Below are 17,910 nucleotides of genomic sequence, written 5' to 3' on the forward strand. Positions count from 1 at the left end.
CAAGGGCTTGGGTCACTGTCATTAATGCCTGCCTATCAAGGTAAGGGCATAACTGGCGAATCAGATGAAGCTGGGCAAAATAACTTCTGGCCGCAGCCTCCACCTGCTGTTCAAGCAGGAGGCGCGAGTCCAAAAGGACCCCCAAATCACGAACAAGCTTCTTTGGGGGCAGCGCCACCCCATCTGAAACAAGGTTCACATCCAGATGTTGGCCGGTATGAGGGCTGAGTAAAAGTCGTTCTGTCTTAGTGGGATTCAGTCTGAGCTTGTTTTGATTCATCCAGACCTTAACAGCTTCCAGGCATCGAGTAAGCACTAAGTTATTCTTTCTCAAACAATGCTCCCTCTCTGCTCCCTTCCAGGTACCAAGTAGTCGGTCCCAAAGACCAAGAAGCGAAATAAGAAAATGGCCACCGCAAATTCACTCAGCCACCTTGCCTATTTCTTCGGCAACATCACCCGTGAGGAGGCGGAGGACTACCTGTTGCAAGGCGGTCTCAGCAACGGGCTCTACTTGCTGCGGCAGAGCCGGAACTATCTGAGCAGCTTCGCCTTGTCGCTGGTGCATAACAGTCGGGTGTACCACTACACCATCGAGCAGGAGAAAAGCGGCTCATATGCCATTGCAGGGGGGAAGTCCCACAGGAGTCCTGTGGCGCTGATCGACTACCACTCGGACGAAGTGGACGGACTTATCTGCCTCCTCAGGAAACCCTGCAATCGGCCGCCGGGGGTGGAACCCAAAACAAGTCAGTTCGAAGACTTGAAGGAGAATTTAATCAGGGAATATGTCCAGCAAAGGTGGCACTTGCAGGTAGGATGAGTCCTCTCCTCCAGGAAGTTTTTCACATGGGGCTTTTAAAGCCCTTTAACTCGTAAAGCCTCCCTGTACCCATTGATTGAAATTACTGTCAGAGTGTGTGTAATTAAAGTTGTGAACAATTTAATCAGGTGATCCACAGAAGATGGAAGAACAATACTGAGGCTGGTGTTTGACGTTGAAATGTTTGTTTTTATGCTTTTAACAAAATTTTAAACAGCGTTTTTACAAGGTCTTGTCTTCTGTTTTTACGTAATAAATTTGAAGGTCTTAAAGGAGTACTTGGGAGTCACCTTAAATATGTGTATTGCATCACCAGCTTATCAATAATAATAATAATAATAATAATAATAAATATAAATAAACTTTACATTTTAAAGAACATAGGAAACTGGCTTGTACTGAGTCAGAGCCTTGGATCTTCTGTATGCAAGCAGATGCTCTACCACTGAGTTAAGACCCCATCCCCTAAGGGGAAAATCTTACAGCAGACAGTGCTCACAGGTAGTCACCCGAATGCAAACCAGGGAAGACCCTGCTTGGCAAAGGGGACAATTCATGCTTGTTTTTGCAAGCTCTGGAGCTTCCCCCCAAAACAGGCTTTATTGTGGGTTTACTGCAAGGCTTTACTGCGTGTCCAAAGTTGCACCCAAAAACTGATGAAAAAAGTCTAGTTTTTTAACCCCAGATATAAATCAGTCTACACTCTAACACGTAATGGAAAACCTGAATTGTGTGAAGTGGTCCCTGATAGCTTGCAGGGACCTCAATTTATATTTGGCCGAAATGTGAATGCACACCTCCGTCCTGGAGGAGATGTGAACTAAAAGCAGGGTGTGAAAAACCTCCAGATCTCCTCCCTTTATTTTTAATTGTTGTTATTACATTTTATATCCCGCTCTTCCTCCAAGGAGCCCAGAGCGGTGTACTACATACTTAAGTTCCTCCTCACAACAACCCTGTGAAGTAGGTTAGGCTGAGAGAGAAGTGACTGGCCCAGAGTCACCCAGCAAGTATCATGGCTGAATGGGGAATGGTCTCCCTGGTCCTAGTCCAGCACTCTAACCACTACACCACGCTGGCTCTAATATGCCAGTTATAGGCTTATTTTACTACTTCATCTTGTTATCTTAATAAACTGCTTTGCTTAGCATGGCTCCAAATGTTGCTAGTGCAGTATAACTCCAAACAGACCTACCCACCAAATTCCAACAACACAAAAAGGGGATGGAAATGTTCAGGCCATTCACTGCTGGGCTCCTTGGAGGAAGAGCGGGATATAAATGTAAAAATAAATAAATAAAAATAAATAGAACGCTTCATATTCAAATCTGGAAGAAGATTACATAACTTGTGCCTTTCTCCCCCATTGTGTCTATTACGCAGGGCCCCGACCTTGAGCAAGCGGTCATTAGTCAGAAACCAAAACTAGAGAAGTTGATTGCTAACTCAGTCCATTTGAAGATGCCCTGGTTCCATGGGAAGATCTCTCGGGAGGAATCAGAACAACGGGTTCTTCTAGGGACAAGAACAAATGGGAAATTTTTGTGAGTAAACATCTTTCCTTACAGCTTCCAGAGATTTTAATGCTAACCTTCTGAAAAGCAGCAGGAAAACTAAACAGTATCATGTGGCATATTAGAGATTTCTTAACAACCCATAGTTCACCAAATGGAGAGAGTAGACAGGGAAGTTTTTCTCCCTCTCACAACACTAGAACCAGGGGCCATCCCACGAAACTGATTGCCAGGAAATATAGGACCGACAAAAGAAAAGTACTTTTTCGCACCGCACGTAATTAATTTATGGAATTCTCTGCCACAGGACATGGTGATGGCCACTAGTTTGGATGGCTTTAAAAGAGGCTTAGACCAGGGGCGGAGCCACCATTGTGCGGACAGGTCCAAAGAACCTGGCTGCCACTCCCTGTGGAGCCGCCCCATCCAAACTAGCCACGCCTCCTGCATCTGACATCCGATGCAGGGGGCGTGGCCACATGCGGAAACGGGGCAGCGCAGCCTCATTCGCAAGGTGTTTCAGCCAGCGCTGGGTTTCCCCAAGCGCTGGAAAAGACAGGAAAAGACCCCTGACTGAAGTGTCTCACAGACGGGGCCATGCCATTGGATGTGTGCATCTTTGTTTGCACAGCACTAGTCTGGAACTCAGCCAGAGTCTCATTTTCTTCTTCTTCCTTCCCCCCCCCCCTTCAGAATCAGGGAAAGGGACAACCACGGCTCCTATGCGCTCTGCCTGCTCCACGAAGGAAAAGTAGCCCATTATCGCATTGATAAAGACACGAAGGATAAACTCTCCATTCCAGAAGGAAAGAAGTTTGATACTCTCTGCCAGGTCTGTCCAGTTTAAATCTCTCAGCTGTTAGATTTGGGGGGCTGCAGACCAGGTGCTGGGCTTTGCTCTGGGGAGCCTTTGCTCAGCCAGCACCCTGGCAGCACAGCCGGCTCACTGGGCAGCACGCAATTTCCTCTGTGGTTTCTTGGCACGCGAGAAACGTGTGTACATGCGAGTGGCTTGAATTCCTTTGTGGTTCTGGAGCAGCGCAGCTGAGGCAGCGCCTCTTTGAGGTCCTTGTCTGTAGCAGGGGCTGCTTGGCTTGAGGGTGAGAAGCGGAGACTTTGCATAGGGCTGCTCTGTCTGGCAGAACGGCAGTGGCCTCACCTTTAGATCCCCGGAGGGAAGGTAGCTGGTCTGGTGGTGGCGAGCATGAATTGCCCCCTTTGTTAAGCAGGGTCCGTGTTGTTTTACATCTGGAAGGGAAAGACTCCTGCCCGAAACCTTGGAGAGCTGCTGCCAGTCAATGTGGGCAATACTGAGCTATATGGACCAAGGGTCTGGTTTGATATAAGGCAGCTTCCTGTTTTCCTATGTGAGATTGAGGTCTCAAGCCTTGGACTGGCCCTGCTCAGTCAGGCTGACCCCTGGATCCTTCCAGAACAGGATGGGGAGAGACGCTTCTGGTTGGCCTCAGGGTCACTGTCTTTCTGGTTCTGATGCATGGTGCTCTGCAAGTCCCTCTTTGCCTGCTTGGCTTTGACCCCTGGCTTTGTCTCTGACTCTGTTTGCCTCCTGATCCCTGGGTTGTTCCTCCTCTCCTGGCTCCTTACTTGGCTTCACTGGGGCCAACTTCGGACTCTGAGCGACCTCGCAGGAGCTGCCACAGCCCAGCTCCGACAGTAGGCCGATCTGGACAGTTATGACACAAGTCTGTCTTGTTTCTACGTGGATATCCTGAATTTGAGGGAAAGTATTATGTTGTCATGTATGAAAGATGGCCTAAAAGTTTATTTCTGTGAGTACAGAGGGAAATTGCCAGCTGATGGGACCCAGGTGGGCTCAATTCCAGAGAATCTTCATACACACAAAGTCCAGGGGTGTTGTGTTGCAGGGAAGTAGTCCCAGTGCTTCTGCAACCTTGGAGAAGCTGCTGTCAGTCTGTGAAGGCAATACTGAGCTAGAATGACCAATGATCTGACTCAGTATATGGCAGCTTCCTATGTTCCTCTGCACTGTTTTTTCCTCGGGAGTCTCAGCAGGGATGCAAAGCCCTTTGCTTTCTAAATGGAAATAATGTTCTGCTCTTGCTATTACAGTAGTTTGTGACATAAGTGGATACTGAACCACACTTGAATGTTTTACCATTCTTCCCAAATTCTGTTACAAGGAGTATCTTCCAGTCTTTGTGTTTGATAATCCAGACTGCTCTTCTGGGTGAACAGCCTCATGACGTTCGAGCCACTGGGGTTGAGGTTTCTATGGGGGCTGTCATGGAGAGCGCCTACACTGCCCAGTTAGTTCTGTGGCTAAGGGTGTGATCTCGCTGTTTCCTTCCTTCTCCTGCCCTAGGCAGTCGCTTCCTCGCCAGTGCAGGCAGTGCCTGATTTAGGCACCGGCTAAGTAAGCCGCAGCTTATGAGGGGCCTCTGAGTACCAGAAAATTACTAAATGTCAAGTTTTAGATAATATATTTTCATTTAAAGCTATTTCTAATGCAAATAGGCTTTTTGCAAGATAACTTTTTCTCATAAAAACAGCCCTGCTGGATCAGGCCCAAGGCCTAGCTAGTCCACCACACTGTTTCACACAGTGGCCCACCAGATGCTTCTGGGAAGCCCACAGGTAAGAGCTGGGGGCATTGTCCTCTCTCCTGCTCTTTCTCCCCTGCAACTGGTATTTAGAGGCATCTTGCCTCTGAGGCTGGAGATGGCCTATAGTCACCAGACTAGTAGCCACTGATGGACCTCTCCTCCATGAATTTACCTAAACCCTTCTTAAAGCCATCCAGGTCGCCACATCTTGTGGTAGAGAATTCTACAAATTGATTATGCGTTGTGTGAAAAGGTACTTCCTTTTGTTGGTCCTAATTATCTTGGCAATCAATTTCATGGGCCCTATCTACCCCCGCACAGTACCTCTTGACTGTTGCTGGTGTCTATCTTAAGTTTCTTTTTAGATTGTGAGCCCTTTGGGGACAGGGATCCATCCTTATGTATTTATTATTTCTCTGTGTAAACCGCCCTGAGCCATTTTTGGAAGGGCGGTATAGAAATAAAATAAATAATAATATTATAATAATGGGATGACCCCTGGTTCTAGTGTTATGAGAGAAGGAGAAAAATGACCTCTCTATCAACCTTCTCCACACCATGCATGATTTTATAGACCTCTATCATGTCTCCCCTCAGTCATCTTTTTTCTAAATTAAAAAGCCCCAGGTGTTGTAGCCTTGCCACATAAGGAAGGTTCTCCAGGCCCCAGATCATCTTGGTTGCCCTCTTCTGCACCTTGTCCAGTTCTACAATATCCTTCTTAAGATGGTGACCAGAACTTTACACAGTACTCCCAAGTGTGGCCGCACCATAATTTTGTATAAGGGCATTATAAATTCTATTTTCAATCCCCTTCCTAATGATCCCTAGCATGGAATTTGCCTTTTTCACAGCTGCCGTGCACTGAGTTGACATTTCTATCAGCTGTCCACCATGACTCCAAGATCTCTCTCCTGGTCATCAGCGTAAACATGAAGTTGGGTTTTTTGCCCCAATATGCATCACTTGACACTTGCTTACATTGAACTGCATTTGCCATTATTATGGTCCAAATATGGTCCAATTATTTCTATTGCTGTTTGATCTAAGATCATAAATAAACAACTAAACCCACTCCCCCAGTTTGGAGAGAGATTTTTTGAGCTCCTCACAATCTGTTGTGTATTTCAGTACTCTAAATAGTTTCATTTCATCTGCAAATTTGGCCACTTTGCTGTTTACCCCTAGTTCTAGATCATTTATTATCCCTGGGCAACCCCACTCCTTTCTTCTCTCCATTTAGAGAATTGTCCATTTATATTTACCCTCTGTTTCCTGTCCTTCAACCAGTTACCAGTCCACACATAAACTTGTCCCTTTATCCAATGATTGCTAAGTTTTCTCAGTAGATTTTGATGAGGAACTGGGCTGTAAGTTTTTTGGAAGTCCAAGTATACTGTGTCAACTGGATCACTTTTATCCACACACCTGTTGATAGTCTCAAAGAATTCCAAAAAGTTGGTGTGGCAATATTTACCTTTGCAGAAGCCATTCTTGTTCTCCTTCAACGGGGTCTGTTATTCTATTTGGTTACAATTTTATCCTTGAGAATGCTTTCCGTCAGTCTGCCTGGAAAGGACGTTACACTAACCAGCCTGTAATTTCCTGGATCCTCCCGGATCCCTTTTTGAAAATCGGTGTTACATTGACTACTTTCCAGTGCAGAGCCTGATTATAGGGATAAGTTATATATTTTTGCAAGGAGGTCGGCAATTTCACATTTGAGTTCTTTAAGGACTCTTCGATGGATTCCATCTGGCCCTTGCAATTTGCTAATTTTCAATTTTTCCCAGACAGTTTAGTTTAGAATGTCATCTGTTTTCTCCTCTATCTGACTCAAAAATCTCAGTCCCTGAGAAGCCTCTTTCAGGAACAGGTATATGCTCAGTATCCTCTGCCATGAAGACAGATGCAAATAACTCATTTAGCTTATCTGCAACCTCCATAATAATTACTTTCACTTCCTCATCATCTAGTGGTCCAACCACATCCCTGGCAGGTTTCCTGCTTCTGATGTATTTAGAAAAGTCTGTGTTATACCCCTTGTTGCTTTTAACTAAATGTTCCTCAAACTCTCTTTTCGCCTTCCTTATTTTCACCTTGCATTTCTTTCACCTAAGCTTGTGTTACTTTCAGTTATCTTCATTTGGGCAGGCCTTCCAGTCTGAAGGAAGTCGTCTTCCACTTTATAGCTTCCTTGATTTTGCTTGTTAGCCATGCTGGCATCCTCCTGGACTTGGTGGTACTTTTTCTGCTTTTTGGTATACATTCTAACTGACTTCTAGTATTGTGGTTTTAAATAAACTCCATGCATTCTGGAGTGAAGTGACTTTCCTGATTTCCCTTTCAGTTTTCTTTTCACCATACTCCATTTTGGAGAAGTTTCCTCTTCTGAAATTCAAAGTGTCTGCTTTAGACTTCCATGGTGATTCTCTCCCCACATGTATGCTGAATTTGATCACACTATGGTCACTGTTCCCTAAAGGTTCCATGATATTGTTAAGTGAGAGGGAGAAAAATTTATCTCTGTCCATTCTCTCTACTCCATGCATAATTTTATAAACCTCTATCACATCTCCCCGTGGTAGCTTCTTTTCCAAACTAAAGAGCGCTGGATGCTGTGGCCTTGCCTTATGAGGAAGGTGCTCCAGGCCCCTGATCATCTTGCACCTTTTCCAGTTCTACAATGTCCTTCTTTATTTATTACTAGTTAATTTTGGCCCGTTGAACAACGGGCCCTAGTAACGGCTCTCCTGTCCCCCCGCTGCCATTCCCCCTCCCTTCCTCATTAAGGGCCAAATCGGCCCACCACTTGCCCCCGCAGCTTCCGCCGCCGACCAACCGCCCGCCCACCCAGCTGCCGATACCTCCTTGCTCCCGGAACACGTCCTCCGCTTGATCCGCTGCTCGATTAACAGAAGGAGAGAGGTGCTCGCATGCAGAGCTCCACTCTCTTTAAAGTCTCTTCCCGAACTGGCGGTTTGGGCGGCAAGGACGCAAAGCGCCAGTTCGGGAAGAGACTTTAAAGAGAGTGGAGCTCTGCATGCGAGCACCTCTCTCCTTCTGTTAATCGAGCAGCGGATCAAGCGGAGGACGTGTTCCGGGAGCAAGGAGGTATCGGCAGCTGGGTGGGCGGGCGGTTGGTCGGCGGCGGAAGCTGCAGGGGCAAGTGGCTGGGCCGATTTGGCCCTTAATGGGGGGGGGTCAGCTGGGAGGGAGGGTCGGCGGCGTCGGCTGCGGGTGCCTTTTAAAAAATATTTAAGTGGCCTCCGCTCCGCCCCCGGTCTCCGTCTCTTTTGGCCGAGGCAGCGGCTCCGCCGCTGCCTCGCCCAGTTTACCCCGGCGCCGGTTTTCCGGCTTCTTCGGGGCGGCCGCTTCTGGCCGCCCAAGATGGCTGCCGGGTACCAGCGAGCGTGTCTCCCTTGCCCTGTTCTGCGCCTGCGCTTTGCGCAGGCGCAGAACAGGGCAGGGAGGCACGGACACACGCTTGGTGTCCGTCCACGGACGGACACCAAGCGTTTTATTAGAGAGGATTATTTATTATTTGAAATATTTCTATGCTGCCCAAAACTTGCGCGTCTGGGCAGTTTACAATTAAAATCATTTAAAAGATTATAAACATTTAAAAACCAGCATTAAAATTATTTAAATCTATAAATCTAATTAAAAGCCTGGGTGAATAAATGTGTCTTCAGTGCCTCTTTAAAAGTTGCCAGAGATCGGGCTCTTATTTCAACAGGGAGTGCATTCCAAAGTCCAGGGTCTGCAATGGAGAAGGCCCGTCCCTGAGTAGCCGCCAGATGAGTTGGTGGCAGCCGCAGGCAAACCTCTCCAGATTATCTTAGCAGGCGGTGGGACTCGTGGCAATGTTCTCTTAAATACACAGGGCCTAAGCTGCTTAGGGCTTTATAGGTAATGACCAACACCTTGTATTTTGCCCAGAAACTTATCAGCAGCCAGTGTAGTTCTTTCAACACAGAAGTCATATGGTCTCTCCAAGATGACCCAGAGACCAACCTGGCTGCCGCATTCTAAACCAACTGCAGTTTCCAGACTACGTATAAAGGCAGCCCCTCATAGAGCACATTGCCTAGAGGTTACCAGCAGATGTACCACTGTTCTGAGGTCTTTTATCTCGTGATCTCTACCAGGCCCTCTACAACAGCCTCCCTGCCAGATATTATAAGCCATGTCAGACAAGGATCAAGAGGGCAGGTGGTAGGCCGCACCATTCCAAGCAACTTGTCCACATCCTCAGGAGTCACTAACTGAATCTGATCCAGAGTAATCACATACTTTGTATTTTGTTCGAAAACATAGCAGCAGCCAGTACAGTTCTTTTAGAATCGGTGTTTATATGGTCCCTTCTGGTAAATCCAGAGACCAATCTGGCTGCCACATTCTGTACCAACTGCAGTTTCTGGATGACATACAAAGGCAGCCCCATTTAAAGTGCATTACAGTAGTCAAGCCTAGAGGTTACCAGCATACGTACCACCGTTTTAAGGTCATTTGTCTCCAGAAATGGATGTATCTGGCATATCAGCCAAAGCTGATTAAAAAGCAGTCTTGGCCACAGCCTCAACCTGAGAAACCAGGGAGAGTTTGGGATCTAGGAGCACTCCCAGACTACGAACCTTATCTTTTAGTGGGAGTGTAACCCCATCCAGAACAGGCAGATCTAAACTATCTCTCAGATCTCAACCCCTACATACAGTACATCTTGTTTGGATTCAACTTCAGCCTGTTATCCCTCATCCAGCTCAATATCGCCTCCAGGCAAGTAGTTAGGGGGGGCCATGCCATTTCCTGATGAAGTTGATATGGAAAAATAGATCTGGGTGTCATCAGCATGTTGATAGCATATTGTATGAACTTTCTGGAGTGATTTGACCCTCCTGTTTTTCCATTTCAGCTGCCTTCTAATCAGTCCCCTCATTTTTGAGAAGTTTCCTCTTCTGAAGTCCAGTGCATCTTTGTTGGACTTCCTTGGCAATCCTGCACTCACATATATGCTGAATTGGATCACACTTTGCTTACTGTTCCCCAGTGGTTCTAATCTAATCTAGATTACTAGTTTTTCATTGCATCCTTTTCATTGCATCTTTGCCAAGTAAAAATAAAGCTTTATTATTTCTATTTTCATTGTCCTTTTTGTTAGAATAATAAAACACATTTTTGGTAATGCTATGGGGCCTTTTAAGCTTGGCATTGTTTAGAGCCTCAGCATGTAATAATCTGGCCTTGAGCACAAGATTACTCTTCTCTCCCTCACCAATAAAGAGATTGGCTATTTTGGCAATCCAAGAATTCTTCCCCTCTCCCACCCACCCTATACTCGCTTCAAATTAGAGCAAGCCTTGCTTCCTGAGAAGAAAGGTCCAGTGGGAAGCATATGGCTACTTACTAAAGTGATGGTTATTGAGCAAATGAGGTTTAAGTAAAGACATCCCATGTAGCTTAGGAAGAGGAGCAGCTCTGGAGTGTTGCTGCACCCCAAGAAAGATTTGGAGGCTGAGGACCTGGAAACCCAGAGAGGTGGGCAAGAACCCAAGGGAGCTGGGTTTTACATACAGATTGAAATTTATCAGCCAGATCTTTGCCTGTAGTCCACTAGTAACCATTCCACAGCTATGCTTATTTATCCTTCCTTCTCACTTAATATTTCCTATTTTACCTTCTCTTCATGATAGCTCGTGGAACATTATTCCTACAAAGCAGATGGCCTGCTAAGAACAATCAGAAATCCAGTTCAAAATCCAAATGCAAATGGTGAGTGACTTTTTTTTACATGTAAAAGGCGAATTCACAAGTTTACTTAACCATCTGGCAGTGTCTGTGACTTGCCATGGTTGCCTCATCAGCTAGCACCAATGTTTCCCATTTCCCACTTCAAGCAAATTCCCAATCCTGGGAGTTGATAGAATCTGTTGGTTGTGCCCAGGTGAGAATGTGGGGAGGAGAGCTGGTCTTATGGTAGTGAGCATGAATTGTCCCCTTTGCTATGCAGGGTCTGCCCTGGTTTGCATTTGGATGCGTGACTGCATGTGCGTGCTGTCTGCTGTAAGATATTATTCCGCTTAGGGAATGGGGCCATAGTTCAGTGGAAGAGCATCTGCTTTGAATGCAGAAGGTCTCAGGTTCAATCCCTGGCAGCCTCTCCAGATAGGGCTGGGGAAAACTCCTGCCCGAAACCCTGGAGAGACACTGCCAATCTGTGTAGGCATTACTGAACTAGATGGACCAATGCTCTGGCTTGATATAAGCCAGCTTTCTATGTTCCTATGCTCCCCCTCCATCACATGACTCACTTTCTCTCGCTTCCTGCACTGAAACCCACCCCTTTGCTGGCCCCGCCACTCCCCTACCTCCCACGCCCAGGTGACACCCTCTTCCTGCTTGCCAAATGCATCACTGCAGCCTCTGCTGGCTCTTTCAGTTGCACACTCCCATGGGATTGCCAGGAGGTCTAGGACCAACAAACGGAAGTACTTTTTCACACAACGTGTGATCCACTTGTGGAACTCTCTGCCACAGGATGCGGTGACAGCCAACAACCTGGATGGCTTTAAGAGGGGTTTGGATGACTTCATGGAGCAGAGGTCTGTCAATGGCTACTAGTCAGAGGGCTGTGGGCCACCTCCAGCCTCAAGGGCAGGGTGCTTCTGAGTACCAGTTGCAGGGGAGTAATGGCAGGAGAGAGGGCATGCGCTCAACTCCTGTCTGTGGCTTCCAGCGGCATCTGGTGGGCCACTGTGTGAAACAGGATGCTGGACTAGATGGGCCGTGGGCCTGATCCAGCAGGGATGTTCTTATGTTCTTATGGGACAGCATCATGAAGCATCGTGCCTTCTTCAGCAGTGGCCACAGCCTAGTCTCTCAGTCTCTGCTGCATTACTAACGTAGTTCTCTTGCTCATTCATCTGCACTGCCTCCCTTTCTCTCCGACATCAGATGTGTCTGGATTTCTTGCAGTGAAGATGCCAGACCTGATGCTTGGGACTTTATTCCCCAGAGGATCAGTCTGTCTTTTCATCAAAACCGCCCACCTTGGCAGAAACAGCAATTACGATTTTTGTAGTAATTAGTCTACCTCATTCTCTTAGGTAACAATATTCGCCACACCCTCCCACTTCCTAGAGCTCCTTCCAAGGTAAGAAAAAGTATTAATCAAATAGTCATGGTTGTTTTGAATAACACTATGAGACTTGGCATACAAGATTTTCTGCCTCGTGGCATCTTGGTATGTTTTGTTGAAACCATTTGACAGCTTAGATAAGCCATAGTTCTAAGATGTCAGCTGATCAGGCCCTTGGGAAAGCATCTTCCCTAAAATATTTGATATGGATGTCCAAACCTCTGGACCGGTTTGGCGGTCCTTTTACAGACAGCTGAACCGGTTTGGAAGTCCAGCGTTTGGACCGGTTCAGAGGCGGTGGGGGGTACCTTTTAAGGAGCGAGGAGGGTGCTCATCCCTGCCCCACAACATTTCCCCCACTGGCACACTCCCCCAAATCACTGCTGTGCGTGGCAGCATACCTCCTTGCCGCCCTGGTCAGCATCGTACCAGAAGTGCACGCCGGCCAGTTCCAGCACGACACTGACCCGGGCGGCAAAGGAGGTACGCTGCTGCCCCACTCCAGCAGTTTTGGGGAGAGCAAAGGTGGGGGAAACACGGCAGGGTGAGGCTGAGCATCTTCCCTGCTCCTTAAAGGTTCCCCTCCCGAGAGTGCATGAATTTGTTCGTGCTCGCCCCTAATGTCTGATAAAATCTAGGTTCCCTTGTGGTCCTCCAGATGTTGCTGAAATATAACTCCCATCTTCCCCAGCCACAATAAATTGTAGCTGGGGATGTTGGGAGTTGTAGTTCAGCAACATCTGGAGGACCACAGGTTGGGAACTCGGGATGTGCTCAAATGCGGTTCAAGCACATTTCTGGAGCAGCGCGGGGGAACTTTAAGAAAGAGGAGAGCAGATCCTTACCTGTTCTCCACCGGCTCATGCAGCTTCCTGCTGGGGCAGCGTGCGTCCCAAGAAGCCCCGCATGGCGTCAGCACACACATCTATGGGCATCATTCGCGTGGTCAGCATGCACATGCTGGTCATGTGCATGGTCAGCATGGTGTTGCTGACTATGCAAATAATGTCCACGCATATACCATGTGCTTGCTGACTCTGCATGGGGCTTCTTGGGACACGCACCACCCCAGAGGGACGCTGCATGGGGTGGCAGAGAGCAGGGAAGGACCTGCTCTCCTCTTTCTTAGAGTTCCCCCACATTGCTCCTGAAATGTGCTCAAACCGCAGTTCGTGGGCATCCCCATTGGGAAACTCTGATCTAGATATTTTGTTAAATTTATCTATATCCTGAAAATGCTGCCAGTTTAAGGAGGATGTGTTGATTTTGTTCCTAGATGGAATAATCGGATCTTCAGTGCCTAACTGCAAATGCTCTGTAAACCAAGTCGAAATAACTTATTTTTCTGGAGAAGGAACAAGGTGATTTTATAACAGTCACTCAGAGCAGCCTAACGTGGGTACTCCTAACATTCCAGGGCTGTTTTGCACTCTCCTGGAAACATGGGCGGTGCAAGAGTACAAATGCTTTTCGGAGCTTGCCTGTGCTCCCAAAGTGCTCTTTTAGACTGGAAACGTGTTGTTGCTGATGGCCAGTCAATGTATTTCTGGCCTAAAAGAGCACTTCTGGAGCATGGGCAAGCTCCAAAAGGTATTTGTGTGGCCGCCCATGCTTCACGGGGAGCACACAGGCCTTGCGGGGATGTTAGGAGCACCTGTGTTAGGTTGCTCTGGATGTCAGCCAATGATTCTCAGATTATTGGTTGACAGCCACCAGTGGAAATCATCTGGGGGCTAGAAATTGGTGTCGCTCATGGACATCATGGTCGCTCATCAGGGTCGCTCATGGACATCAAATGATTTTTAATAAGGGCGCAGTTTGGTGGTCAAAGGGGGGGACCAGGCATAAGTAGCCTGGGTGCAAAATCTAGAGCACCCCACCTCTCCTTGGCTCACCTCTCCTTCCCCCCGCCCCACTGCACTTCACTCACCCATCTGCTCATGGGGTTTTGTTTGTTCCCTGCCATGGTGCAGTGGTGGGGGTGAGCAGCATGGGGGTGGGGGAGGCAGCAAGCATGACCCTCTGGGGCCCCACTGCCCATGCTGTCCATGCATGGTGTAGTGGTTAGAGGGCTGGACTAGGACCGGGGAGACCCGAGTTCAAATCCCCATTCAGCCTGGATACTAGCTGGGTGACTCTGGGCCAGTCTCTTCTCTCTCAGCCTAACCTACTTCACAGGGTTGTTGTGAGGAGAAACTGAAGTATGTAGTACACCGCTCTGGGCTCCTTGGAGGAAGAGCGGGATATAAATGTAATGATAATAATAATATGCTCTTCAGACATGGAAGGACATAGGGGCCCTGCAGAAAAATACAAAAGTCTCCTAAAGCCCAACGCTTGAAGTTTGGAAGCCACTGTGGTAGAAGACTTAAGAAAAGCAGTATGTGTTGACTGAATATGTCTGTCCTGTTTTCCTGACACACTTATTGGTCCTTTATGGTTTCTAGACTTGGTCAGCAGGTGGAATTATCACCCGAATCAAGTCATACACTTTCCCAAAGGCGGGAAGGAAGAAGGTGCATAAACACAGTCTTTTGTACATGTCTAAATGCGTGGAGGCACTTTCTCACCCTCTGCTCACTTACCAGTCTTGGATTATTTGATGCCTTTCTGCTAATCCTCTGTGCCCACACGGCAGCTTTCTTCAGCTTTTTCTTCTGGCCTCAGTGTGTGGAATTAACCTATGGCTAATATTTAGCAGCTGACTAATTCTGCACTAGGCTGACTAGTGTTGCACATGTGCGCAATGAACAAGTTGCACACGTGCAAGAAAGTTGCATCACTGCCTGGATTCGCAGAGTTGTGCAGCTGCTTGTGCTCTTGTTGCACCTGCCTAACAAGGATGGTGGAACAGGGGCTGATATTCAGGCTAGTGCTGTGCTAGCACAATGAAAGGAGTTGGGCACACTTAAAACTTTGCAAAGTTGTAGCGGTCTGTGATACTGTGCAGCTGCAAGTGGGAGACCTTCTCTGGGACACATACACAGTTGCGCTACAAGGTGTACAACCTCTTCTGCAATGCATTGTGCAATTTGTCAATATCATCAATGTCCCTGAGTTGTGTCCTTGAGCATTGTGCTAGTGCATGGGTTTCCAACCACTTAAAACAAGTGCAACCTTTCAGCTGCAAACCTTCAGCTCAGATACCCCATAGAGGGGTGTGTGTGTGTATATATATATACACATTTAAGCGTGTATATACACATTTATGCACACAAACATTTAAATTTTATTTAAATTACGAAGTTAACTTGTCTTGTTAATTTCAGCAAGACTGCTTATGAGTAACTTAGCGTGGATGTGAGCCAGTGGTTGGAGTAGCCCATCTCCTAACTGTATATTTTATGTATACACATATAGTGGTGTGCACAGAACCAGCCCCTGCCAGTTCGAAGGTGGGGTGGAGTATCTTTAAGGATGGGGGAGGGTGTTTTTACCCCTTCCACTGCATTTTCCCCGCCAGCACTGTCGTTTAAAATGGTCTGGCAGTCTCTTCGTCTTGCCTCTATCGTCTTGCCTCCTTGGACTGGAAGTGGCCAGCGCACGCATGTGCACTGTGTGCACACACATGCATACCGCATGCATGCGTGACGTGTGCACGCTTGCTGAGCACTTCGGGCCACTGCTGGTCCGAGGAGGCCCAGGGGCGGCAAGGCGGTACGCTGCTGCCCTGCCGGACCATTTTAAACAACGCTGGCTGGGGAAACACAGTGGGAGGGGTAAGAGCACCCTCCCTCAAAGATTTCCCCTCTCACCTTTGAACTGGCCGAACCGCTGGACATTCGAACCAGTTCGGAGGTCCGTAAAAGGGCCTCCGAACTGGTACATACACATCCCTACACATATATACATAAACAGCATTGTAGTTAGGAAGACAGGCTATTATGGTCTCTGGCTCACATCCACGCTTAGTTACTCACAAGCAGTCTTATTGAAATTAACGAGACAAGCTTACTTGTCCCATTAATTTCAGTGGGTTACTCAGTATGAATTTTCTGAAGCCTGTCAGTCAGGCTGAAGGGTGGGGTATGCTGAGCTTTAGCATGTAGCCAGCCAATCAGTAGCGGAGGAGGAGGGTCTTCACCCTCCTCCCTCCCCTTCTGCTGAGGACACGTTGGCTTCAAGCCGGTGGTCCTCATATGGGAACAAATAGTGCGGCTGCAGTGTGAGGTGGCAGGCAGGAGGGCTCTGAGTACCCACTGGGAGCCCTTTAATTACCCCTAGTACGCTCTGATGGGAACCCCTGGGCTAGCACAACACTAACCTGGAATGCAAGCTCCTGAATGAGTAGAGATAGCTAGCATAACGTCCTTCCACTAGCACAGCATCAGTCTGGATGTCAGCCAGCAAAATAAAAGTGTCTGCATTTTGTTTCTGACACATAGTAGTAATGTTAATCATTGCACTAATAATTATGAGTTAGGTTACTGAAAATTAAATTCAACTAGCAACACATAGTTTAGATGGTGGCTTCTAAGATCTTCTGTCTTTATGCTTCAATAAAACAAAATATTTTAAGAATGACCCGTTTTAAAATGTGTGTGTGTGTGTGTGTGTGAGTGTGAACGATCCATTCCTCAAACCAAAAGAGGGAAAGAGTTCAGAGTTGTTCATGCTTCTTAAGAGAAGGTATTTTCTCCTCTTCCTCTCCTGTCCGCCACATGTTTTTTTAATGGGAACACTAATAGAAGCTTTTCTTAGTCGCCATGAAGGGGCATCAGTCCAGACTGAGATTATGGCAGGGGTAGGGGAATGGGTAAAAGTTTGCTCTGAATTTGCAGGGGGCCTAATCCAGCCGTTCATAAAAGAAGTGTGTACATATCAGCACCAAGTATGTATTTACCACAGTGTGTAGTTTGAACTTACACCAGCTGACCAAAGCTAAGAGCCAGCTTTCTCACATTGCTGATTTGGAAGAAGGAAAATATCACAAATGTGTACCTTTGTGGGAGACTTTGCATCATACACTAGGCGGGTCTGATGTATCTTTCAGTTTCCTGTAGACCACCTGGCTAAGCAGAAGCTCTGGGCGATGCTTTCCTTAGTCAGATTACCAAACTTTCAAAGACAAGGTAGTAGTAATGGGGGATTTCAACTCTCCTCACATCTGCTGTGAAACTCTGGTGGGCTCTCCTTCGCTAGAGATTTTCATACAGAGGCTGGATGGCCAGATGTCAGCCACTGAAAACACAGAACAGGGGAAGAAATATCTACTTTTGTTTGTTTTTTTATTTATTAAGTACATTTCTATACCACCCCATACAAAAACATCCCCGGGCGGTTTGCAGTCCAAAAACCATTAAGACGTTAACGTGATTAAATCAATTTAAAACACAAATCTAAAATCCCCTACAGTTTGAGGGGATGGCAGGATTTAGAAACAGGAGCAACACTTCTAGCAGTCGTGGCCGGCGTGGGAGCCGCTGGGGTGCGTGGCGGGAGGCACCTGTAAGGGTAAGTTGAGAGGTGCCTGCCTCCACTCTTGCCACCCCTAAACGCTGCTTGGAGCAGCAGTTCACTGCCCAGGACTCTCTGCTGGCCTCTGCCACTCACCTGAACTCTGTGGAGCCAATCCCTCACCGGCAGCCAGGTGAGTGGCGGAGGCAATCCCTGGCCACAAGGGGTGCTGTTCTGCATGCTGCTGCCTCCGAGCAGCATTCAGGAGTGGCGGGAGCGGAGGGAAGCACCTATTAATTTACCTTTAAAGGAGCCTCTTACAGCTGCCCTGGTGGCGCCTCACCAGCTGCTACTGATTTCTAGAGCTCTTTAATTTGATCACATGAGCTATTTCTCTGAAGTGTTTGCAGAACCCTTTATGCTTCAGCAGCACACGCATCCTAATTTGCTGGC

At 47.4% G+C, this 17,910-nt stretch overlaps 1 protein-coding gene across 3 annotated transcripts in view; it reads left to right on the top strand.

The window, feature by feature from the left end:
• LOC128347871 (tyrosine-protein kinase SYK-like) overlaps positions 1-17,910 on the top strand; it is a 56,966-nt gene that overhangs the window by 16,736 nt on the left and 22,320 nt on the right. For 2 of the 3 annotated variants that reach the window (XM_053303095.1, XM_053303096.1), the window contains exons 2-7: positions 363-814; positions 2,207-2,367; positions 3,031-3,169; positions 10,616-10,694; positions 12,029-12,075; positions 14,508-14,576. In XM_053303095.1, coding sequence (XP_053159070.1) covers positions 407-814; positions 2,207-2,367; positions 3,031-3,169; positions 10,616-10,694; positions 12,029-12,075; positions 14,508-14,576 — 903 coding nt within the window. In that variant the 5' untranslated portion in view covers positions 363-406. The remainder of the gene's footprint in view (positions 1-362; positions 815-2,206; positions 2,368-3,030; positions 3,170-10,615; positions 10,695-12,028; positions 12,076-14,507; positions 14,577-17,910) is intronic. The other variant, XM_053303097.1, reaches the window with a different exon arrangement.

Source organism: Hemicordylus capensis, chromosome 2 (assembly GCF_027244095.1).
Source record: "Hemicordylus capensis ecotype Gifberg chromosome 2, rHemCap1.1.pri, whole genome shotgun sequence".
In the NCBI taxonomy this organism is placed as follows: domain Eukaryota; kingdom Metazoa; phylum Chordata; class Lepidosauria; order Squamata; family Cordylidae; genus Hemicordylus; species Hemicordylus capensis.